We start from the raw sequence: 26,354 nt of genomic DNA, 5'->3' as shown, positions 1-26,354 counted from the left end.
TTAGTAATGTGCTGCTGATGTTAGTGTTCTCTTCCTGTTGCTGCGCTCACAGGCTAGCTGCCACTAGCCGTCTCAGAGCAGGTGTAGGTCTGTAGGTCCGTAGGTCTGTAGGTCTGATGCTTTGTCTCATGATGCCGTCTTATATTTAAATACTATCCCAGCAAATCAAACAGACGCACTTCTATGAAGAGATATCCATTTTCTGTCCGTGTCTGAATCTTTTCTGCGTACTTTCTATTTTTTGCGGTTCTTTCATTCTGCTATTTTTGATCACCTCTTGCACATTTTTGTTCACTGTGAACGGAGTCTTTCTGCTCTTGTCTGTTTGGGTTCTTTTGGTGGGTTCTGTCCAGGTTCTCCAGCTTTATTCCACCTCCAAAATCATGCAGATGACAGTATTTTCCACACCTAAAAGCCTTTGATTTTCTTATAAGTCGACGGTGTGCCTTATATATGGAAAACGTTTTAGAATAGGCCATTCAGTGAAGGTGTGCAGAAAATACTGTTGGTGAATTGGTCATTCCTAAAACTGTCTGTAGGGGTCAGTGTAAGCATGTGTGTTTGCTGGTCTTTCGTTTGTGCCCCATGGTGAGCTGGCGTCACGTCCGGGGTGTATCCAGCTGGGATGGACTCCAGCAGACTCGTGAGCTGCAGGTGGGTCAGTGGCTGTGAGGGGGAGTGGGTGTCCGCCTCTCGCCCAGAGCCAGCAGGGATCGGCTAGTGCAGCGATGAAACAGCACAGACAAGTGAATGCTTCGTGAACGGGCTGCAGGTGGCCCGCGGGCCGTGGTTTGGACACCCCCGATGAAGAGCCTCATGGCGAGGAGGAGGAAGAGAGTGAAAACCAGAGACAGATTTCCTCTGAACCCAGAGCGACCCGGGAGGCGTCAGAGCTGCGGCGTGGTTTACACACCGGCTACAGATGGGGTCAAAGGTCACGTGGAGCCGCTTCAAAGGCTGCACCGCACACACACACACACACACACACACACACACACACACACAGTGGTCTGTACATCACCTGCAGTGTGAGCTCACACTCACGTCTTACTGTTTTCACCAGGAGCGACATGTGAATTTCTTTGTTTCTCTTTTTTTTTTAGCCCAGATTCAGACGATAGTGTCAGAACTTCAAAAGAGTTTCTTTGATTTTTATTCAATGAATCACAATAATAGCCAATGATTAATTCTGATTAGTCACATGTTAAAAATGTACTTTCTCCTCCAGGGTGGGGTTCACCTAAATGTGAAATAGAGACGTTGTAAGAGTCTGTAATTGGTAACAGACTAAAACAGGAGACAGCCACACAAAGAGCAGCTTCAGAGTGTCCAAACGGACCTGAACAGCGTCCTGTGAGCCGTTAGCAGTCAGTTTCACCCATCAGCTGCTATCAGTGGCTCCTCTGTACCTGTGGGGCCACAGGGGGGCCGGTCTGACGGGCCCCTCGGTTGCACCGGGGTCACGAAGGCTCTGGTCGTCAACGGCGTTGATGGTGATCCATTTACTGCTCACGTAACTCACTTCTAGCACCTTTACTGTTCACAAAGACGGTTTTATTTCTCCTTAGTTGCTCCTTAGAGTCGGTGTGAAGGCAGCGCGTCACAAACTTCACATTTCCCCAGATAATATATTTAGAGTCCGCAGTCCCGTGTGATGCTGACAGTGTTGAGTGTTTGTTGCTCAAACAGCAGCCTCCTGTTCTAGAGGAGAATAAATGTCCAATCAGACGCAACCGCTGAAGAACCTCTTGTTTACCCAGAGCTGTGTGTTATTCCTCACACTACGGCTTCAGATCTGGATGGCGGGGGGGCTCCTGCAGCGGCCCTGTGGGGTTGGATATCCAGACACGCAGAGTGTTTGTGAGGCTGTTTGAGTTTCCTTTGGTGGGCTCCTGGGGAGCTTTGGGGGTGTTTCTTCTACCCTGGGGGGTTCAAACGCTGGATTGTGTTGCTGCAAGCAGCATGAAAGACAAAGACTTCTGGGGGGGGGGGATCTCTGACTGGGTGCAAAGACAGATGGTCCTCAAGTAATAACCTGACACGCCCTTAGAATAAAGATTAATCTTAGTGTGATCAATACTGGACTGTGTCAGAAAGTAACAGTAACACCCTGTATTCATAATCTCTGATTCAGTAGAACTTCAAGGTCCGACTTTAATCCGTTCTGTGACTGAACTTTTCAAACAAACAAAATTTTCCCCTTTTAAAATAAACTAAAATCATTTTAATCTGGTCTTCACAAAGACCGGAGGTAGAAAATGGGAGCAGGTTTCTGGGCGATCTTTAATCCAGAACACTGGTCCAGGTGTGGGCGCTTAATTTAGGGGTAACAGCTGTTAATCTGTCAAGAGGGACAGGCGTCATTCAGCACAGAAGTCACCTTTCAAAATAAAACATCTGTAGACTGATTATATATTAAAAAAAAGAAAAATTCAAACATTCTGTGCCGCCTGGTCCCTAATGGCCCGCGGAAGGGTAATGGGTCGAGACCCGCTGGTTTGGGACCGCTACTCGAAATTATGAGAAAAAAAAATTCAACCAATAGAAACACAGACTTTACCTGTGTATAATTAATTATATATAAATTATGTAAAGAATGAAAAGAATCAAAAAGTCATGAGAACACACGAGTTACGTCTGAACTCCACCAACGAGAACGAGATTAGGTCTCACTGATGTCGTATCCATCCACCAACACGTGGTAAAGAACGAGATCCGGTCTCACTGATGTCGTATCCATCCACCAACACGTGGTAAAGAACGAGATCTGGTCTCACTGATGTCGTATCCATCCACCACCACGTGGTAAAGAACGAGATCCGGTCTCACTGATGTCGTATCCATCCACCAACACGCGGTAAAGAACGAGATCCGGTCTCACTGATGTCGTATCCATCCACCAACACGCGGTAAAGAACGAGATCCGGTCTCACTGATGTCGTATCCATCCACCAACACGCGGTAAAGAACGAGATCCGGTCTCACTGATGTCGTATCCATCCACCAACACGCGGTAAAGAACGAGATCCGGTCTCACTGATGTCGTATCCATCCACCAACACGCGGTAAAGAACGAGATCCGGTCTCACTGATGTCGTATCCATCCACCAACACGCGGTAAAGAACGAGATCTGGTCTCACTGATGTCGTATCCATCCACCACCACGTGGTAAAGAACGAGATCCGGTCTCACTGATGTCGTATCCATCCACCAACACGCGGTAAAGAACGAGATCCGGTCTCACTGATGTCGTATCCATCCACCAACACGCGGTAAAGAACGAGATCCGGTCTCACTGATGTCGTATCCATCCACCAACACGCGGTAAAGAACGAGATCCGGTCTCACTGATGTCGTATCCATCCACCAACACGCGGTAAAGAACGAGATCTGGTCTCGGTGATGTCGTATCCATCCACCAACACATGGTAAAGAACGAGATCCGGTCTCACTGATGTCGTATCCATCCACCAACACGTGGTAAAGAACGAGATCCGGTCTCACTGATGTCGTATCCATCCACCAACACGCGGTAAAGAACGAGATCCGGTCTCACTGATGTCGTATCCATCCACCAACACGCGGTAAAGAACGAGATCCGGTCTCGGTGATGTCGTATCCATCCACCAACACGCGGTAAAGAACGAGATCCGGTCTCACTGATGTCGTATCCATCCACCAACACGCGGTAAAGAACGAGATCCGGTCTCACTGATGTCGTATCCATCCACCAACATGCGGTAAAGAACGAGATCTGGTCTCGGTGATGTCGTATCCATCCACCAACACATGGTAAAGAACGAGATCCGGTCTCACTGATGTCGTATCCATCCACCAACACGCGGTAAAGAACGAGATCCGGTCTCACTGATGTCGTATCCATCCACCAACGCGCGGTAAAGAACGAGATCCGGTCTCACTGATGTCGTATCCATCCACCAACACGCGGTAAAGAACGAGATCCGGTCTCACTGATGTCGTATCCATCCACCAACACGCGGTAAAGAACGAGATCCGGTCTCACTGATGTCGTATCCATCCACCAACACGCGGTAAAGAACGAGATCCGGTCTCACTGATGTCGTATCCATCCACCAACACGCGGTAAAGAACGAGATCCGGTCTCGGTGATGTCGTATCCATCCACCAACACGCGGTAAAGAACGAGATCCGGTCTCACTGATGTCGTATCCATCCACCAACACGCGGTAAAGAACGAGATCTGGTCTCGGTGATGTCGTATCCATCCACCAACACATGGTAAAGAACGAGATCCGGTCTCACTGATGTCGTATCCATCCACCAACACGTGGTAAAGAACGAGATCCGGTCTCACTGATGTCGTATCCATCCACCAACACGTGGTAAAGAACGAGATCCGGTCTCACTGATGTCGTATCCATCCACCAACACGCGGTAAAGAACGAGATCCGGTCTCGGTGATGTCGTATCCATCCACCAACACGCGGTAAAGAACGAGATCCGGTCTCACTGATGTCGTATCCATCCACCAACACGCGGTAAAGAACGAGATCCGGTCTCACTGATGTCGTATCTAAAAAGCTGGGATGTGGAGCAGCTGGTGTCTGGAGGTCCTGGTGTGGTTGAGTTATCTGTTCTACTTCTAAACACATCCCAGAGTGGTGTGTCTGGTGGCTGTGTCCAAACCCAGTGTGTAGTTCTCTCATCTGTCTCTCGATCGGGTCATTACGAGAACACAAGGACCCAAAGACGGAGCGTTCAGACACTCATTTTCAAACACAGGGTTCATTCTCGTTGTTTACGGCCACTTACCTACATAAAGACTGTCTTTTATTTCAACTCAAAAGTGACCACTAAACCAGCTGATTGGCTCGCTTAGTTTTGGTGTAAAATTTGTATTAGTTGGTAAGATCGGCTTAAGTAGCCACGATTTTACACACACACACACACACACACACACACACACACACACACACACACACACACACACATGGAATGATGTGACCGCACCCAAACATCCAGAGGGGACGTCTGTATTTAACCAACAGATTAGCGGAGCCTCTGGAGACCAACCCACCAATCAGACATCAGAGCCACTTCCTGGTGGGAGGAGAACTCACTCAGACGCTCCCCAGAGGGGCGGCGGCTCCTGGTGTCAGGCTGCACGGCAGATGCTACCAGGCTAGCTGCCGGTTAGCGGCACAGCGTGTTCTACCATCACGCTGTCGTCAAAGTTTGGATGAAGATCGTTTTCTGTTTTTTTTACATCCCATAAAGCGGTGAGGTGTTGTAATGTCAGTGTTTGTGTCCGTCCGTCTGTCCACCACATATCTTAAACAACCGCTGCAGATAGAAAGATGGAACAAAAAGCACATGACTCCGGCAGCAAAGGGGGTGAAAATGAGATGATGACCTTGACCTTGAGAAAACTAGGTAAAGGTCAAATTTCAACTTTTGTACATGTTTTGCACATATCTCAGGTACCGGATGAGATAGAAAGACGAAACAGAAGGTGTTGTATTCAGGGAGGCAGGAGGATGAAATTTAGATCACAACCTTGACCTTGAAAAACCAGGTTAAGGTCAAATTTCAACTTTTCTACTCCTTGCAGATTTTTGGTAGGCAGTCACATGATACCGTACGCACATCCTATTGGCTGACGGCAACCTGAAGTGTTCTACGTTCTGTAGGTCTCAGACTTCCGTGAGACACTAAAGTGCTTTAAACAGTCTATCAGTGTTTTAAAGGTGATACAGACAGAAGGTGGTTTAATATCAGGATGGGGGGGGGGGGTCCGAAACGTTTAAATTACCATAAATAATAAGATAAATAGTTTGTTGTTCTATTGCGGAATTCGTTGGTCACCTGTGGTTCCTGCAGCGCGTTAACCGTGAGGAACGAGGGCGTTTAGGTACACGTCTCTGACAATGAATGAGATATAATCACTAAACAAAAATCAACATTTTCAGGATCCGGAGGCACAAAAACGTGTAGTTCAGGGTAAAATGAATTCAGGGGTGCTGCAGTCTCTGACTGCCTTGTTCTACATTTTCCTTCCTTTGAGGCCCAAACTAACTTCTACTCACCTGGTGTCCTCCTGTCTGCCCACAGGCCCACAGAACTGTTCCGCGGCTGTAACGTCCAGTCGGACCAGGGCGCCATGAACGACATCAAGCTGTGGTCCAACGGGACGATCAAGATGCCGTTCATGAACATCCCGGTGCTGGACATCAGGAAGTGTCTTCCAGACACGTGGAAGGCGGTGGCGTGCTCTCTGCAGATCAAACCCTGTCACAGCAAGTCCAGAGGGAGCGTCATCTGCAAGTAGGTCTGCTGCCGTCCTGCGAGCGTTCAGGGTGGTGAACGACACCGACCCGCTCTAAGCCCCACTCATCATGGTGACAACACACACGTTACATCCCTGCATCTCTGATGCACTTCTTTTGACAGACGGTCGTCAAACCGTGGAAGAAAAGTGGCAAAAGTTGGAGAAAAACCACGTGTTTAATAAAAAACGATCAAAGTTAATGAAGAAAAAGAGAGATGTTACTACAGGTATTACTACAAGTATTAATACAGGTATTACTACAGGTATTACTACAGATGTTACTATAGGTATTACTACAGGTATTAATACAGGTATTACTACAGGTATTACTACAGATGTTACTACAGGTATTACTACAGGTATTAATATAGGTATTACTACAGGTATTACTACAGATGTTACTATAGGTATTACTACAGGTATTACTACAGGTATTACTACAGGTATTAATACAGGTATTACTACAGGTATTACTACAGATGTTACTATAGGTATTACTACAGGTATTACTACAGGTATTACTACAGGTATTAATACAGGTATTACTACAGGTATTACTACAGGTATTAATACAGGTATTACTATAGGTATTAATACAGGTATTACTATAGGTATTACTACAGGTATTACTACAGGTATTACTATAGGTATTACTACAGGTATTACTACCGATATTACTACAGGTATTACTACAGGTATTACTACAGATGTTACTACAGGTGTTACTACAGGTATTACTACAGGTATTACTACAGATGTTACTACAGGTGTTACTACAGGTATTACTACAGGTATTACTACAGATGTTAACACAGGTATTACTACAGGTATTACTACAGATGTTACTACAGGTATTACTACAGGTACTACTACAGATGTTACTACAGGTATTACTACAGATGTTACTACAGGTATTACTACAGGTATTACTACAGGTATTACTACAGGTATTACTACAGATGTTACTACAGGTATTACTACAGGTATTACTACAGGTATTACTACAGATGTTACTACAGGTATTACTACAGGTATTACTACAGATGTTACTACAGGTATTACTACAGGTATTAATACAGGTATTACTATAGGTATTACTACAGGTATTACTACACATGTTACTACAGGTATTACTACAGGTATTACTACAGGTATTACTACAGGTATTACTACAGGTGTTACTACAGATATTACTACAGGTATTACTACAGATATTACTACAGGTATTACTGCAGATATTACTACAAGTATTACTACAGATATTACTACAGGTATTACTACAGATATTACTACAGGTATTACTACAGATATTACTACATATATTACTACAGGTATTACTACAGATATTACTACAGGTATTACTACAGGTATTACTACAGGTATTACTACAGATGTTACTACAGGTATTACTACAGATGTTACTACAGGTATTACTACAGGTATTACTACAGGTATTATTACAGATATTACTACAGGTATTACTACAGATATTACTACAGGTATTACTACAGATATTACTACAGGTATTACTACAGATATTACTACAAGTATTACTACAGATATTACTACAGGTATTACTACAGATATTACTACAAGTATTACTACAGATATTACTACAGGTATTACTACAGATATTACTACAGGTATTACTACAGGTATTACTACAGATATTACTTCAGGTATTACTACAGATATTACTACAGAAGGTTCTGTCAGCTTGGTTCAGTGTCCACAGGAGAAAATATGAATTAAAGGCAAAGAAAAATATTGAGAGAAAAGAAAAAGTGAAAAAAAAACCTATTACATCTTTATTTATTTCTAAAGCTGTTTTTTTAATGACTACCAGGCTTTAACACTTTGATAAACTAATGTATGATTTTACCTTTTTTTCTTTTTACGTAAACAGTTATGATGTTATTAATAAAATCATTTAAATCAACAGTTTAATTTTTATATCGTACTATTGGCTAAACCAAACCCCTCCGTACCCTTCTACTGTATATTCTGTTATTACTTGTGGGATGCACACATTTTTCTTGAAGCGCATCCTAGGATGCACTGCTTTCTGGAGGTAACATGAACTCTGCGGATGGTGCACACATTTTTCTTAACTTTAATTCTATAAGACAAGGAAGTGGCCTGTGAAGGTACTTTTGGACCCAAACGTTGCTCCCCTCGTACGTGACGCAGTGTTGTGTCTGTCTCAGGTCCGACTGCGTGGACATCCTGACCCAGTGCGGCGACAGGAACCGTTTCCATGAAGGACAAACTCCAGAGAGGATCTGTGAGCTGCTGTCGCCCATCGATGACCCCGAACGCTGCATCCCCCTCCACAGATACCTCAGTGAGTCGCCCCCCCACACCAGTGGGACCTTCAGGGTCTCTGAAGCTTCAGTGTTGAGCAGATTGCTCAGAGGCTGGGGCAGGGCTCCACATGCGAGGTGATGGATGCTGGTTTGAATCCCCCCCGTCTCCAGCACTTCCTGTTGATTCGAGGCTAATGTTAAAAAAAGGTTATGTCAGGTCAACTCCTAATCATTATTTACTACCTAAACACCCCCACTAATAGAAACACACGCCTTCTGACCCGCTGTAGGATGAGGTCACATGACTGTGTTCCAGGTCACATGGGGGAAAATGTGAGGAATAACCTGTAATTACAGTATTTTCTATTACTCCCCCCTCCTCCGACAACGCCACCCCATCACACCCCCTGCAGCCCCCAGTTCCCTGGGTAAAAGCATTGTGGAGGAGGTCATCCACCCCTGCAACCCCAACCCCTGCCCCAGCAACCACCTGTGTCAGGTGAACAGGAAGGGCTGTCTGGACGAGCTGGACTGCCTGCCGTACGTCTGCGTTCCAGGTAGGACCAGCAACCGACCGGCACCCCCACCTGAAAGAACATCAGTGTGAGTGTGTGTGTGTGTGTGTGTGTGTGTGTGTGTGTGTGTGTGTGTGTGTGTGTGTGTGTGTGCGCGCAGGGTGTAAGCTGGGAGAGGCCTCGGAGTTCCTGGTGCAGCAGGACGCTCGGATCCAGGTCCCGACTCGTACTGGTCCTGCTGGCTGCTTCGAGGTGTGCAGCTGTGGTCCCAGTGGACGCCTGGAGAACTGTGTGGAGATGCCCTGTGTGGACACACACAAGGCCTGCGTGGTGGAGGGGCAGAAGAAGAGTAAGACATGTGTCCCGTGTGTCGTCCTGACACACTTAACACCATCCACATGAACTTCATAGTAATAATGATGGTGATACAGGACCAGTGGAGTCAGACACCCACGCGGGGACGGATCTGTTTGGAACAGAAACATAGAAAAAAGGTTCTGTTCCAAACAGATCCGCATCAGTGCGTTGATCATCACGTTCAAAAGCAGAACAACTCGGAGAACGACAGGAGAGAGGACCGGGACGTGTGGGAATACACGCCGTTCCTCCTGGAGTTCTCCACCAGGGGGCAGCGCGTCCCGGTCTTTGGCGAGGAACGTGAAAGAATGAATGAATAAATAAATATATAAACTTTATGACTCATAAAGAAAGAAACAGACAAACAAATATCCAACTCATCATGTTCATGGAGGCGTCTTCGACGTGGAGCTGTCAGACGTCAGAAAACAGCCGGTTTTCACTCCGTCCCCTCAGATGTATAGAGACACCTGGAACACGTCTAGAAGCTACTTTAAGGGAGACGAGTTCCAGAATGAAGGATAAATCTAGATAACTGATCATGTGATAACAGCTGGTGATGTGTGATTAGCAGATAGTGCCGACCATGAAGTGTGATGTTTGTAACACACATTTAAATTCAAACCAGAACCGCTTTAAAGCCACACAGAAGACCAAATGGAACCAAACAGGTTGAAGTCAACCAGGTTAAAATGTCCCGGTGGAAACACCTTCATCCTCAGGTTAAAGCTGGTGGCTCAGCTCAGGTGTTCACACAGAGGGACTGTAGGAGGGTTTTCAGTGAGGGTGTGCTGCTTCAGACTATTTCAGTATTTTAGACGAGTTCTTCCCTGAGAAGCGGATCCCTGGGCAGGAAGTGAACAAACTGCCTGTTTTTAATTTAAATTCTAATCGTTTTTTCTCTCAATGCCAAATCACATTGAAAATGTGGATAAAGCTTCAGAAAAGTGTTTAAAATCGACGCGCTCCTGGCTTCAGTTACCATGACAACAGGTCATTAAGATGTACCAAGGGATTCTAAGAAGACGGCATTTTATAACTTCCAACTCTAATTTAGTTTAAATCACTTATCTTTGACCACGTGTGTGTGTGTGTGTGTGTGTGTGTGTGTGTGTGTGTGTGTGTGTGTGTGTGTGTGTGTGTGTGTGTGTGTGTGTCTCCAGGTCACGGGACGTCCTTCAGGATGGGCTGTCAGGTGTGTTCCTGTTTCGCCGGTGACACCATCTGCTCCACGAGGGCGTGTCTCGCCTTCGGCACGTCAGAGGACGACCGCCAACACTTCACCGGTCCGTGTGTGTGTGTGTGTGTGTTTTACACCCTGAGGGGGGTTGGATGGGGTGTGTGGATCGTGACCCCTCTGACCCTCCTGTTCCAGGTCTTCCCTGCAGCTGTCCCGACCGTTTTGTCCCGGTGTGTGCGTCGAACGGACGCACCTATCCCAGCGCGTGTGTCGCTCGCTGTTTGGGACTGAAGGACCATCAGTTTGTGTTCGGCTTGTGTCGCCATAGCAACCCGTGTGCTGGCAAACCCTGCCAGAGAAACCAGAGGTGGGTCTGTGGTCAGGGGGATTGTGGGGGAAAAAATCCAACTTTCAACCAAATCTGTAGAATCTACAAAAGCATCGACGGTTCTACTTCACCTGGTGTCAGAGAGCGTTCTTCCATCTGCCTATGGTGCTGATGATGTTCTGATCAGAAACCAGAGCGATGCTGATGTTCTGGTGGGTCTGACAAACTCATTCAGTGTTTTAACTGATGCAAAAGTCAACTGGAGCCAAAGGGAAGCCCTTGTTGTTGGCATGGCAACCTCCTGGTTCTTCCTCAAAACTCGGTGTTCTCCTGGGAAATGAGACAAGAACCAGGAAGAACTGGGGGGGCGTCTTTGACAAAATAGAAGGGAAACTAAAGAGATGGAAACGGTTGCTCCCCAGAATGTCGTACAGAGGTCGAGTGTTAGTGATGAACAACCTGGTGGCCTCACAGCTGTGGCACCGCTTGGCCTGTGTGGACCCCCCATCAGGGTTTCTAGCCCAGATCCAGACCAAACCTGTTAACTTGTTCTGGGATGGGCTGCATTGGGTGCCTCAAGGAGTGTTGTTTTTATCAAGAGAGGAGGGAGGACAGGGCCCCATCCACCTGGCTAGCAGAACATCCACGTTCAGATTACAGTTCATCCAGAGGTTTCTGACCGGACCAGCGGATCTGACGTGGAGAGAGGTGGACAGCTGCGTGTTCAGACGAGTGAGTAACTTGGACCTGGATGCTGCTCTGTTTTTAATGGACTCCAAGTTTCTAAAGTTAAACGGTTTGTCTCCGTTTTATCAGGGTGTCTTTAAATCATGGGTCCTGTTTAGAAGCAGCCGAGGAAAAAGTTCTGACTCTGTTCTGGTTCCTGAAGGAACCACTAGTGTATGGGGCCAGGCTGGACGTCTGCAGTGGAGCCACACCTGGGCTGTCTGCAGCGCTTTGTAGAAGCAGGACCAGGACCCTCCAGCAGCTGGTGGACAACGCCCCAGGGCTGGTGGGACCCCCAGGCTGTGAGCTCCCTGCTGAACATCCAGTCCACCAGGGGGGCTCAGAGGGGGCTACAACTGTGGAGGCAAAGACTCTCCGGGAAGGAGAGAAGCCTCCTCCTGGACTATAGTACAGGGACTGTACCAGACAGCAAAGACCCTTTACCTGAGGTCCACCCACTACCTGGGCCAACAGGATGATGGGAAATGGACCTGACCCACAGTGGAGACTTCTGTACAAACCCCCCCCTCAAGACAAAACCAGCCGACCTCCAGTGGAGGATTTTACATGGTGCATCGGTTCCAATGCTTTATCTCTGTTTTTAACCCTGCGGTGTCCAGCCAGTGTCCCTTCTGTCCCCTTCAGGAGACAGTCTGTCCTGCTTTCAGTGAGTGGGGGAGACTTCAGTGCTCTTCACTCTCTTCTAACGAAGGTTTTTAATTTGTTCTGTGAAAATTTTAGTATCAGGAAATTCATCTACGGTGCTGGGTACAATAGATGGAATCAGAGAAAGTGGCAGCTTTTAAATTTTATCTCTGGAGAGGCAAAACTCACAATTTCTGTGACCAGAGGAGAAGAGGAGAACTGAAAACAGGACTGTTCCAGAAGCAGCTCCTGTTTTCTGCTGTAACATCAGACGTCGCTTAAAACTAGAATCTGGTTTCTACAAAATGACAAGAAAGAAAGAAAGAAAACAGATTAAAGTCAGATAAAGTCGACTGGAGGAGGACAACAAAGGGCAGCCAATGAGAGGAAGCCATCCTGTGGGCCTGAGCCAATGACACGTGTTGTGTGTCAAACAGATTTCATGTCTGAAGGGAGACCCCGTGTGCACACGTGTGTTAGCGTGTCATACCAGGAGCAGTTCAATTATATTAACCCTTACAGCCCTGACCTGTTTTGGCCCTTAAAATGAGTTAACAGACCCATGCTTGGTATGTTTATCATCAGCACAACTTCATCTCTATGAAGAGATCGTTTCTATTTCCCTATAACTTACTGTACTGACATATTGGGGCAAAACACACACGCAGTCAAATTCGGAAATGGAAAATTTTTATTTTATTGCACATAGAAACCAAAAACACGCTCGTCTAATTGATTTTGAGCTGTAAAAAGGTTTCCACAGGCTTCTAACATAACTATATACAGTTTGTGTCCCTTGTGCTGCTCTTCAGAGGAGCTGAAGAGCGTTCATGTTGACTGTCACGAAAACATGAGCTCAGCAATCCATGTAACAGACGTCATTGGTTCAGAATGGTTTAAAGACGTCATGTGATCTGATCACGGGGGCGTGGTCACGGGGCTGTAAGGGTTAAACCAGGGAAGTGAAGGGATTTTAGTTCCCATGGTAAACGTTGTGTGACCAGGTGTTCTGGGTTCTAATCCTGATGAATGGACGTTCCGTCTGCAGGTGCGTCCCAAACTACCGCGTGTGTCTGAGCGACTCGCCCGACTGCCCCCAGTACGAGTGTGTGAGCCGCTCGGCGCCGTGCGACAAGAGCAGCGTGGAGCCGGCCTGCGACACCGAGGGGGGGGTTCACCCCAACCTGTGCCAGCTGCAGCAGGCGGGGAAAACCCTGGCCTACATGGGCCACTGCCAGGTATGTCCCACAGCAGGCAGCGGGGGGCCCGGGGCCGCTAGCGGCTGCTTGGTGCTGTGTGTGTGTCACACACACACACACACGTTACCTGTGTGTGTTCCGTGTCCAGGACGCCTGCAGGAAGCCCCAGCAGGTGTGTGGACACAACGGGGAGACCTACAACACGGTGTGTGACGCCTTCTCCGACCGCGTCGCCGTGGACTACCGGGGCCCCTGCCACGCCGTGGGGGCCGTGTCGGACGTGGCCCCTGACTCCGCGTGCAGTGTGATCCCCTGCCCGCCTCTGTCCTCCCCAGGCTGTGAGCCGGTCACCCCCCCGGGTCAGTGCCCCACTCAACAGCCACCACTGTAATGTAATGTTTAAGCACTGGGGGGGACCCACTGGGGGGCCCCTGGTGGGTGTGGCTCCACGGTGAATGGTGTGTGTGTGTTACAGGAGCCTGTTGTCCCGTGTGTGCCAGCATGCTGCAGATCCTCTGGAACAAAGAGCAGATGAACACCTTCTCCAAGGTAGGACCCCCCAGAGGAGACAGATTATTACAGCATTATATTAGTATTATTATATTATTATATATTATTGTTATACAGAAAGGAGACGCTCGAGATGCGAGTTCAGTGAGTTCATAGGTCAAACAGTGTTTCTCCATTTAACATAAATAAATCCTTTCTATCCGTTCCAGCCTGGTAAAAACCCACACAAAACCCTCAGTTATGTTTAAAAATCACATTTTTATTAACCAATAGTCACGCAGATTTGACCTGTGTATAAGTACTTATATATTAGTTACATAACAATGATAAAGGATCTAAATAAACACAGAAGTCAGGAGAACACACGAGTTACGTCTTTACCCCACCAACGAGAACCAGATCCGGTCTCACTGATGTCGTATCCATCCGCCAACACGTGGTAAAGAACGAGATCCGGTCTCACTGATGTCGTATCCATCCGCCAACACGTGGTAAAGAACGAGATACAGTTTTGTATGTCTTGTAACTCAGACATACGTGTGTGTGTGTGTGTGTGTGTGTGTGTGTGTGTGTGTGTGTGTGTGTGAGGATGTGTGAACTTGTTTCTGAGATGAAAGGTGAGGTCTGCAGTGAAGCCCTTCACAACGAGGTGTAGTTACAGGAGTTTGGCCACCAGGGGGCGCGCTAAGCCCGAAGAGTTCCTTAATGCAGCAACATTCAGACTGCTCAACAGTTTCCACCTCTGTCGACAACAAATCCCATAATATTACAGTGGTTCAGGTTACAGCTTGTATAACAGACATCTAAACTTTTTATTTATCACCTGTTATGTGAAAAAAAATCCAGGGACCAGTAAAAACTGTTAACTCATGATGTGATCGCCATCAAGGCGTCCCCACTGACGTTCATAGTTTTAATATTCATGATTCAGTAATGTGATGACATCATGAGTCTTCCACGTCAGCCAATGGGACGAGAGAAGCATCCTGGAGTTTCCAGGCAACAGTAAGCATTTTGTCCCCTGAGGCTAACGTTAGCTAGCATACAGCTAGGTGTCATAATGTGAGCCTCACCTGTAGCTTTACATGACATGACATGACATGACATGACATGACATGACATGACATGACATGACACTTCCTCATTCTGACTCCTGCAACTTTTTGCTGCTTTTTTCTGCAGCGTCGGCGTTTTGTTCACGTCTGCTTCCTGTATTGATCACATGACCATGTCACCACTTCCTGTTACCTAACGACCTCCGTCTCATCCTGTAGCGTTAATCCAGCAGTAATTCTTATTCTTGGGATCAATGAGTCAGTCAAACGCCCTGAAGCGTTTCCAGTGATGCTGATGGTGACTCCGGGACCCGCTGGTCTAACCGGGGCGTCCTCTCGGGGGCGTCCTCTGGCGGGGGCGTCCCCAGGGCGCCCTCTGGACGTCTGCCCAGGCTGTCAAACAGCAGGCTGCTGCAGCCTGCTGGCGCCGGCACCCTGACGTGTTGGTGGATAATCAGCCCCACCGGCATCTCGTCCTGATCAGCTTAATTATACCACTAAAGCCTCTCTGCTGTCGGTCAACCCCCCCGGCACGAGCCCACCAGAGTCAAAGTGAGCATTAAGCGTGTGAGGAGCGAACACAAGCCGCCTGCTGATTGGCTCTCTGTGGGTTTTTCTTTTTTTCCTTAACTTAAGTAATTCATAGAATTAAACTTATTTCTTCTCCAGGAATAACTTCTCATCACATTTAAGCTCTGACTTGAAGTCAGCAGCTGCACACTCATGGATTTTGTGTAATCCTTCATCATTTTAGTAGAAACACCCAGAATGCACTGCGGTTCCTCAGAATGAACTTGTTTCCATGTTATTTGCTCACTACATTGTTAGCATCTTAAGCTAACAATGTAAACTAGTAGTTTTATGAGATGACTGAAGGTTTGCTTGGAGCTTGGAGGTCAGTGGCTCTGCAGGTGCGTGCGGGGCTGAGTGGCCCCGTGGGGCCCCACATTCCCCACATGATGACTTCAGCCACGTTTCTACTTACTCTGTGTCTCTGCTTCTTTTCATTATAATAAAAGCAGTATCAGTTAATGCTCCATGTGAACCGTCTAAAGCAGGGGCCTCAGCTCGGGGGCCGCGTGGAGGAACATCTAATCCCAAAGTAAAATGATCCTGAATAATAACTGAAACATTTCAGATTGTTTCCTTTGTTGTAGTTTGGTCCAAAATATTACAAATACATTCTGATATGTACACATGTGAAGAACACAACGCCTCAGTGACTGGAAGGTAGGCTTCATTTCAGTCTACAGGTAGTCCTCTACATACAAACACAATTGGCCCTGAGAGGTTGTTTTTAAGTAAAATTATTTTCAGGTGTTATTTATTAAATTCCAATTTATAATCACCGTTTCAGGTCATTTAATGTCGTTACTGCTCTAAATACTGAAGTACTATTCCCTAAGAGCACCAGAAACATTAACCGTACATAAAAACAACACATAATAAAATAAAATACAGCTACAGGTCGTTTAGAGGTAAATCGTTCTCGATTATATCTCAGTTTTCAAAAAATACACGGCAAAATAAAAATCCTGTTCACATCATTTCTCTCGACTAAACATCTGGACTCTTAACGTCACTAGACAATTGCTAACCACATAATAGCATGTTACTGTACAATAAATCAAAACTATGACGCTCTGAGATGCTAACAGAGACAACAATAAACAACAAGAGGAGACGATGTTGGAGCAGCGTGAACAGAGCAATACTGCTCAGAGGGGGTTGTGGCAGAAAAGAGAACTGCAGGATGATAGTTAGATATGGTGGCAGGTGTTTGTTTGTATCTCCAAACGTTTGTAACTTGAGAACAGATTTCTCAAACCAAACTTGTGACTGAAGTTACTGACAGTCCAGTACATCACTGCTGACATTCTGTTTCATGTGGTCTGACACAGAATTTTATTTCATGTTTATTTTACTCCTGAGACACCGTTTAGCTTCAGCAGCGCATCAATAAAAGACATCGAATCCTGCCTGACGCCCCATTTCAACGTGTCGTTAGTGTGAGCCTTGAACACAGCTTTGTGTTATTGATCTTCATTACAGAGAAGACTCGCTCGGTGTCTTTGATGCACAGTTTCTGATTGACGCACGATCGTCAGACAGCGTGTGTCTCTGGGACACAAGCTTTAAATGTACTCTATTCAACAGAAATGTTCATCGTTTTTAAATTTCTCCACTTAAATTTCAAACCCAGAAATCGCCATTGCGTTTTGATCTCGCCCAAGTTTCTCCTCAGGAGACTCACCTGTGTGATTCTACCTGATTAAAATCGACCAATCAGCAACAGGTCTGCTGGTTTTAACGCTGCAGTGAGAGAGGAGTTAGTTAGACCCTCCAGAGAACAAGAAGAGTCCTGTTGGGTTTGTCTGTCTGTTAAAACGCTTTGGAACGTCTGCCGGTGGGATTAAGAGATAGACTAATAAAGGGTGATTGATTGATTGATTGATTGATTGATTGATTGATTGATTGATTGATTGATTGATTGATTGATTGATTATCACCATGCCTCCGAAAAAGATGCAAAAGTTTGAGAAAAACCAAGTGACAATGAGTGTTTTCTAGAATGAAAAACAATCAAAACTTAATGAAGAAAAAGAGACAGATATTACTAAAAGTATTACTACAGATATTACTACAGATATTACTACAGATATTACTACAGCTATTACTACAGATATAACTACAGATATTACTACAGATATTACTACAGCTATTACTACAGATATAACTACAGATATTAGTACAGATATTACTACAGGTATTACTACAGATATTACTACAGCTATTACTACAGATATAACTACAGATATTACTACAGATATTACTACAGCTATTACTACAGATATAACTACAGATATTAGTACAGATATTACTACAGGTATTACTACAGATATTACTACAGCTATTACTACAGATATAACTACAGATATTACTACAGATATTACTACAGCTATTACTACAGATATAACTACAGATATTAGTACAGATATTACTACAGGTATTACTACAGATATTACTACAGCTATTACTACAGATATAACTACAGATATTACTAAATGTGTGTGAAGGTTCTGTCAGCTTGGTTCAGTGTCCACAGGAGAAAAAATGAATTAAAGGCAAAGAAAACTATTGAGAGAAAAGAAAAAGTGGAAAAAAACCCTGTATTACATCTGTCTTCATTTCTAAAGCTGTTTTTTTAATGACTAACAGGTTTTAACATTTTGATAAAACTTTTTTTTTCTTTTTACTCAAACAGTTATGATGTTATTAATAAAACATTAAATTAACAGTTTGTTTAGTTTTTATATTGTACTATTGGTTCAACTCAATCCATGCGTACGCTTCTACCGTATATTCTGTTATTACTTTTGGGATGCATAAACATCATGTTGGGATGCACACATTTTTCATGAAGCGCATCCCAGGATGCACTGCTTTCTGGAGGTAACATGAACTCTGCTTGCTCAGAAGATATGTGACTGTAAACGTGCACAACAGTTTTTCAGACAGGGCTGTCAGGTGGCGCTAACGTTTCAAGAGATACTGATAAATACCTCCAGTTAGCTTCAGTCTGCAGGTCAGGGAGGTCGTGTTTGATTCGGTCATGTGATGCAGCGACAGTGAACAGCGTTCTGACGGCCGAGTCAGCATCAGATGTCATGAACGCAGCGAACTCAGTTTCTATAACCTCTTCTCATGGTTTCTTTGACTGTTATTAGTGATTGTATTCAGAAAAGTTCTTCATTTTTCTTATGTAAGTTGAAGGATTTTTAAAATAAATGTAAATCCAAATAAATTTATATTTCCATCTCTGCTGGAATGAAGCAGGTATGCAGAATGAATTTACATTCGCTTGAAAACATCAGTAAAAATCCGTTTTGATTTGGAGAGGAATGTTTAACACCCCCTCCCCTCTGTTTGACCTTTGACCCTTGTGTGCAGCTGAATAAGAACCAGCCGGTGACGGTCCACGACGTCCTGCAGATCCTACGTCTTCACGTCTCCGTCCCACAGTGTGACGTCTTCGGCTACTTGAGCCTGGACCACGAGCTGGTGGTGCTGATCGCCCCGGTGGACCAGGAGCCCACGGCTCTGCAGGTACCGGACACACACTCATTATTCACACCGGTACCCACACCAGAACCGCCACGGCTGGACCATCTGGAAGCTTTGTGAAGGAGCTTTAAGGGTTGACAGAAAAGCTTTGGGTTGTTCTAAAGTTTATAACTTGATGAAGATAACTGCTCTGACCCTAGGGTCCATTTCTGGTCCCTAGAATATTCGGCCTTCAAAGTGTGGAAAATACAACTAAATAAAATGAAACAACCAGCATAAAAACTGTTCTTTCTACCTGTGATAATAAACATGAAACCAGTTTGTATCAACTTTATTAGCAGCGTCCTCGTTACGTCACACCAACGGTTGTTTCTTGTTGGTTTCAGTTTAGCGGTAACGTGTTCTGTTTTAGCGGCCGGAGCGGCCCCTTTAAGAAGGTAGTCATGTGACCGAGGCAAGCATCTCCACAAGCGTGAAGAGGGGCTCACAGACAGACGTGGAGGAGAGAATCCATCGTTCAGAACCAGATCAGAAAGAAAACAGAAATAATGGAAGTTCTGGGTTCTTTTTGTGTGACCCGGTACCGACTGACCCACAGACCCAACCCCCAGGACCACCGGGGGCTGGGTCTGTGGGTCAGTCGGTACATTGGATTCACGTTGCAGGACCTCCAGTCTGCAGTGAAGCGTCTGCAGCCCCCGGTGGTCCTGGGTGTTGGGGACCGCAGACAAACCAATCAGAAGGCGGCGTCCTTCCTGCACGGAGCTCCGTTGTGGTTCAAAGTTGTTCCTTCACTCATTTCAGCTCCGAGTCACTTCCTGCTTCTGGACGATTCTCCTCATCCGTTCTCAAGTGGCCCCCGGGGGCCCCAGCCTCTTATTAATGGGCGATTACTGAGATTTTCATCTTCCATCTTAGGTGTGTTCACATATTTGACACCAGATGACATGAATAAATAAATCTGTGTGAAAATCAGCTCCCAGTCACAGCCGGCCCCCCCCAGCCTGGTGACGACGTTTAAACTGTGATTAATGTGTCATCAGCATAAATGTTAATTCACTATTCTTTTTATCATCACAGAGCTGATTTTCCAGGTTGCACAGTTTCTGCCTCACAATGGGAGCACTTTTAACCTCCCACTTCGCACGCACACACACACACACACACACACACACACACACACACACACACACACACACACTGAGTTGCTCTGCTAATTGCCAGCCTCACACCTTGTGGTGGTAAATATTCATGATGAAGGTGAGCGCGGTGCCAAACAGAGTTGGAGAACTCGTTTGTTTCTCTGCTGTCTCTCGTTTCCACCTGGATTATTCACACTTCTAATTATTTATTGGGTTTTTTTTAATCAAATACAACATTTATACTTTAAAAAATATATATTTTCAAGCCATTACTGTGACTAATGTGTGCAAATATCACATAAAATAAAGAATTGTTATTCAGATATTCCAAATGTTTCCCCTTTACTGATAATCCGTGACACCTCATCCTCTCTGGTCTTCATCCTGTCATGGAGAAGCTCTTTAGGTGAGAATCAGGACAGATTAGAATTCATCCCACGTCCACACCAGACATCCTGAAGAAAAAAAACCTCCACCTGAAGCGTTTGTGTTGGGAGGAGTGGAATATTCTGTCATGGTTTAGAGGAAACGTTTGTAGAGATTAGAAGGAAAGACCTCAGAGTGACGAGGAGAAGGTCTCACAACCAGGAAACCAGGTGTAGCCGTTACAAACAGCGTCAGTCCCAGATAAGATCTGGTACTGATCAGATTGATGTCGGCGCGACGTTACGAGGACGCTGCTAATAAAGTTGATCCACACAGGAGTCTGTGGCAAGCCGTCAGGCGCTCACAGGGCAGCCTCATGCTGGGGTCCTCTTGTGCTTTCAGATTGAAGCCTGCAGTAAGGAGGCCGAGAAAATCGATTCCCTCATCAACTACGCCAGCCCCACGCTGGTGTCTCACGTCCCGCTGTCCGCCTTCCTCGTCTCTGAGATCAAGACCTCCTCCGTCCGTTCGTCCGCCGGGGGCCCGCCCTCGCCTCTGCCCCCCGGCCTCAGCTTCATCCTGGTCTTCATCATCTTCTTCACCCAGCTCTAACTGTTCTTTCCTCACCCAGCCTCTCCCTCACCAAACCTAGAGTTCCAAAGTGTCCTCTCCTCGTCCTGAGGGTCACGAGGTGAGTGAGTTCGTCAGGGAGCGGCGGCGGCGGCGGCGGCGGCGGCCGACAATCATTCCAAGACTCACCTGCGTGTAAACAATCAAGGCAGCGGAAAAGCCATTACTATGGAAAGCTTTGTGTGTGTGTGTGTGTGTGTGTGTGTGTGTGTGTGTGTGTGTGTGTGTGTGTGTGTGTGTGTGTGTGTGTGTGTGTGTGTGTGTGTGTTTGACCTTTAAGAAGCATTTGACTTCGTATCAACAGTGTTCATCCATGAGGCCGTCCTCTGAAAGCGGTTTAGTGAAACTGTAAATTTCATGACTCACTCTGTCTCATTTAGAGGGTGTGTGTGTGTGTGTGTGTGTGTGTGTGTGTGTGTGTGTGTGTGTGTGTGTGTGTGTGTGTGTGTGTGTGTCTGTGTGTGTGTGTCTGTGTGTGTGTGTGTGTGTGTGTGTGTGTGTGTGTGTGTGTGTGTGTGTGTGTGTGTGTCTGTGTGTGTGTGTCTGTGTGTGTGTGTGTGTGTGAGTGTGTGTGTGTCCATTTGGATTTTGGAGACAGTCAAGGACAAAGCATCTATCTCTGACGCGTCCCCTAACTCTCTCTCTCTCTCACACACACACACACACACACACACACACACACACACACACTTTCACACCTTCGGTGTCACTAGATCCAGAGTTCTTGTTGCCGTGTGAACGGTGTGTATTAGACGTGTTCTAGACAGGCCTCAGCATTTCTGTGACGCGTGTCAAGCCTGTAGTTAAAGACTGCACATGGTGTACCCCAGTGTACCCCAGCATGCTGTCAGACATGTGAGGGGCACGGACCTGGTGTTTGACCTCTGACCTCAACAGTGTTAACTCTGTGCTGCTGGACTGAGCGCGCTCAGACCAAACCCACCCAGCCTCCAAAGTCGGTTGTAACTACTGACCAAACTCATGTCCAACAGTCCAAATATGAAGGGAGACAGGTGGTGTGTGTGTGTGTGTGTGTGTGTGTGTGTGTGTGTGTGTGTGTGTGTGTGTGTGTGTACAGAGGAGTGATCGAGCAGACGGCGGAAACGGTGATGGAGGATCAAAACGGTTCATTAAACGTCAGGTTTTATGGAACGAAACCAAAAGAGGACGCCTGTCGTAAAGTCTGTCGTAAACAGTTTATAGTCATGAGAACAGACCTCCTCTGTATGAGACCGACTGGTCACCTTTGTGACTAGATCCCTGACTGGATCCCTAATCCTTCACTAGATCCCTGACTGGATCCCTAATCCTTCACTAGATCCCTGACTGGATCCCTAATCCTTCACTAGATCCCTGACTGGATCCCTAATCCTTCACTAGATCCCTGAGTGGATCCCTAATCCTTCACTAGATCCCTGACTGGATCCCTAATCCTTCACTAGATCCCTGACTGGATCCCTAATCCTTCACTAGATCCCTGACTGGATCCCTAATCCTTGTCAGTTCAGCTTTTGAGGACTGCTGATGTGCCCTTGAGCAAGGCACACAAACCCCAAAACCTGCTTCCCAGTGTCCCAGCTTCCCCTGAACATGAACATGAGATCTTAAACAATCTGATCAAAGTTAAAGCTGCTGTCCTCATCAGACCCTAATCAGTCACATCTTTTCTCCGGTCACTCCTGTTTACAGAATAATGTTCCGTAGGCTCTCCTGACGTTTAACCGTTCTGTGGTACCAACCTGGTGGCACTTCATCTGCTGTGGTGTTCATGAAGTATTAGTCTGTTATCAGTGTATATAAGTGTATAAAATAGCACTTTTAATCTTTATTCTTCAGTTTACTAATTCAATATATGCAGTGGTAGTGGAGAGTAGTTTTTCATCAGGGAGCCGCAGAGCGTCAGAAGATAGATGTAGATAAAAAATACATGGCTTCTGTTCCCCGTGCCTTTATTGTGAAAGGCTCCTCATAACGTGTGATGCATTTGAAGGCCACACGCCCCGCGTGTCATCACGACTCCCCAGATCCGTGACGCGTGCGTCTACCTGACGCTCTGGAGCTGTTTCATAGATAACAGAGAACGCTTTCAGGCCAGGCTGTTCTGGGAGGAGCTGACGCTCACACAGCCAATAGGAACACAGAAGGGACGCCGACCAGCTGCTGGTTGGTCGGTGTTCTCTTCCTATTCTCAGCCTACTGTCACCGATTTTTATTCCCACATCATGAAATAATGCTAGATAGAATAGGTTTCATACGGCGCTGCTTTGACCAATCAGATACCTGCTCTAACGACGCTGACGGACGCTACTTCCTGTGACACCGACGCAAAGATTTATTAATAACTTCAGAATGAGCTGTAAAAGTGAAGGATAAACCGACTTATTGTGACACGGATCCATAAATGTGCGCGATTAGAACCTTTTTGGGGTTCTTCTGGTCCGATAAATCGTCCTGAAGTCATGAGGGTTGTTTCCTAAGAGCCACAAACGGGATCCTGTGTTCACAGCCTGACTGACGCTCATTGATTGTGCGTAGAGAATGAGGAGAGTGCTTTCTGTAATGGCTGGAACAGACCATAACGCCACATTTCTTCCTGCTAGCTGAACCGTTATGCCGTCCGGTGATCAGTAGAGTCCTGGCGGTGACATTTCCTGCTGTGTTGGTGGGTTGGGGAAACACTCCACAGGAGTGTCTAATGAGCACCACTCCAGATGAAGTACCATCAGAGCCTCGATCCAGAGCCTCGATCCAGAGCCTCGATCCAGAGCCTCGATCCAGAGCCTCGATCCAGAGCCTCGATCCAGAGCCTCGATCCAGAGCCTCGATCCAGGGCCTCGATTCAGGGCCTCGATCCAGAGCCTCGATTCAGGGCCTCGATCCAGAGCCTCGATCCAGAGCCTCGATCCAGAGCCTCGATCCAAGGCCTCGATCCAGAGCCTCGATCCAGGGCCTCGATCCAGGGCCTCGATCCAGAGCTTTGATCCAGAGCCTCGATCCAGAGCCTCGATCCAGAGCCTCGATCCAGAGCCTCGATCCAGAGCCTCGATCCAGAGCCTCGATCCAAGGCCTTGATCCAGAGCCTCGATCCAGGGCCTTGATCCAGAGCCTCGATCCAGAGCCTCGATCCAGAGCTTCGATCCAGAGCCTCGATCCAGAGCCTCGATCCAAGGCCTTGATCCAGAGCCTCGATCCAGGGCCTTGATCCAGAGCCTCGATCCAGAGCCTCGATCCAGAGCTTCGATCCAGAGCCTCGATCCAGAGCCTCGATCCAGAGCTTCGATCCAGAGCCTCGATCCAGAGCCTCGATCCAAGGCCTTGATCCAGAGCCTCGATCCAGGGCCTCGATCCAGAGCCTCGATCCAGAGCCTCGATCCAGAGCCTCGATCACCGCTGCGTCTGCCGCCAGGCCAGTAGATTAAAGACTAAAAGGGACGTTTCCTGTCTGTACATATGAACTAGAAGCCATGAAAGGACAATCAGCTCGCTGCCCACTGTGGGCAGAGAAGGTTTCCACACCTCCGCCTCGCGTTTGGTGTCTTATATGAAGTAATAATATAAATGCAATAACTTTATATTTGTTAAGAAATGTCTCTATATTTGATATGTATCTGATTATGAGTTGTGCCGTGTTTTCAAACTGGCATTATTACAATCATGAAGTCTTTTGTTGTTTTTTACTCCAGAATGTATTATAGTGTGTGTCCTCCTGCCTCGACAGCACAACGTGTTCCAGTCTAACAGTATTACTGTGCTAGGCAGCTCTGTAGCAGGGAGCCCTCCACAGCTCCTCCATATATTATCATTATTAGTGCTATTAGTTGTAATAAATTATTTTTTATGTCACGTTACGATGTAAGAATTCGCACATTTACAGGAAAGAGTGATTAATTCTTTCTAAACCAACGCATTCAAGAAAAAAAATTGAGAGAGGAGAAATAAAGAAAGAAAGAAAGCAAACAGACGGAGATTTCTTTTAAAATGTAAAAATGAAATGATTTCAGACGAACTTTAGAAGATGTTATTCGCGTCTTGTTTTATCTCCACTGTCGCCTCATATTAACCCTTTCAGTTCCAGATGTCTCCATGTCATTTTGGATCTTCTGGAGACGTTCTGGAGCCACATAAAGGATTCTAGATCCAGCTTGTGTCTCCAACGTCTTTTACAGTTTATTTTACTCTTTAAGAAACTCCAAGATAGTTTTCACCAGCATGAAGGTGAGCAGTCCAGCTTGTTTTCTCTGAATGAGATGAGAAGATCGATATCGTTTAGCTTAGCATAGCTCACACAAACTATTTCCTTTTTGTGTGGGCGACATGTTGGAATGCAGCAGCGTTGATATTTGCTGCTCCATCCGGAGGAATGGCGGGCGGTGAAACGCTGCGTTCCTCATCGTCATTTCCTCCAGCGTGAGGAAAACATTGCTCATCTTTTGATAAAGTCCTCAAGGACGTGTTGATCTCCACCGAGCTCCAGACTCTACCTCTTATCTGTGAAGTGCAACTTTATCTTTCTGCGGTCGGTCAGAAGATAATTTAGATTTCGGTGGCCAATCAGCAGCAGCGCTTCTTTATATGAACTGTGTTGTGTTTTTGCAGCGTTCAAGGTCAGCAGGAACTATGAGCGCTCCGGCCCAGTGACTGATGTCACATGCAGTCGTTTCCTCTTTCCTCAGTTGAATATTTGAATAAAACACCAGATAGTGTGAAACGCATTCGTGAATTGACTGACTGATATATTTCTTGCTGTCTGTCACTCGGTTTTCTCCAAACGTTAGAGAGGATGGAAGAACATTGGACAGAATAATAACTTCATTTGGAGCTGCAGCTTCACGGTGTGAGCGCAAATGAAAAATGAGAAGAACTCATAACTCTGATATTAAAGTCACAGCTGCCTTCAGTCGCTGTGGGTCACGTACGACGTGCGTCGTGGTGAAGATGTGAACAGAAGGACGATCATGTGATCGCTCCCCGGCGCTAAACGTGTGGAAAAGATAGATATATACTTTATTAATCCCGGCG

General features: G+C 46.2%; 1 protein-coding gene across 1 annotated transcript in view; it reads left to right on the top strand.

Moving 5' to 3' along the window:
* reck (reversion-inducing-cysteine-rich protein with kazal motifs) overlaps positions 1–21,597 on the top strand; it is a 50,667-nt gene extending 29,070 nt beyond the window's left edge. The window contains exons 11-21 of the mRNA XM_068343852.1: positions 6,095–6,307; positions 8,519–8,655; positions 9,031–9,174; positions 9,293–9,481; positions 10,653–10,775; positions 10,865–11,036; positions 13,417–13,606; positions 13,716–13,926; positions 14,043–14,116; positions 19,084–19,239; positions 21,108–21,597. Of these exons, the coding sequence (XP_068199953.1) occupies positions 6,095–6,307; positions 8,519–8,655; positions 9,031–9,174; positions 9,293–9,481; positions 10,653–10,775; positions 10,865–11,036; positions 13,417–13,606; positions 13,716–13,926; positions 14,043–14,116; positions 19,084–19,239; positions 21,108–21,317 (1,819 nt within the window). The 3' untranslated portion in view covers positions 21,318–21,597. The remainder of the gene's footprint in view (positions 1–6,094; positions 6,308–8,518; positions 8,656–9,030; positions 9,175–9,292; positions 9,482–10,652; positions 10,776–10,864; positions 11,037–13,416; positions 13,607–13,715; positions 13,927–14,042; positions 14,117–19,083; positions 19,240–21,107) is intronic.
* Positions 21,598–26,354: the final 4,757 nt, after the last annotated feature.

This window comes from Antennarius striatus, chromosome 20 (genome assembly GCF_040054535.1).
Source record: "Antennarius striatus isolate MH-2024 chromosome 20, ASM4005453v1, whole genome shotgun sequence".
NCBI lineage: Eukaryota > Metazoa > Chordata > Actinopteri > Lophiiformes > Antennariidae > Antennarius > Antennarius striatus.
The sequence above is the reverse complement of the archived record's forward strand: the minus strand, read 5'-3'. Positions and strand labels throughout refer to the sequence as shown.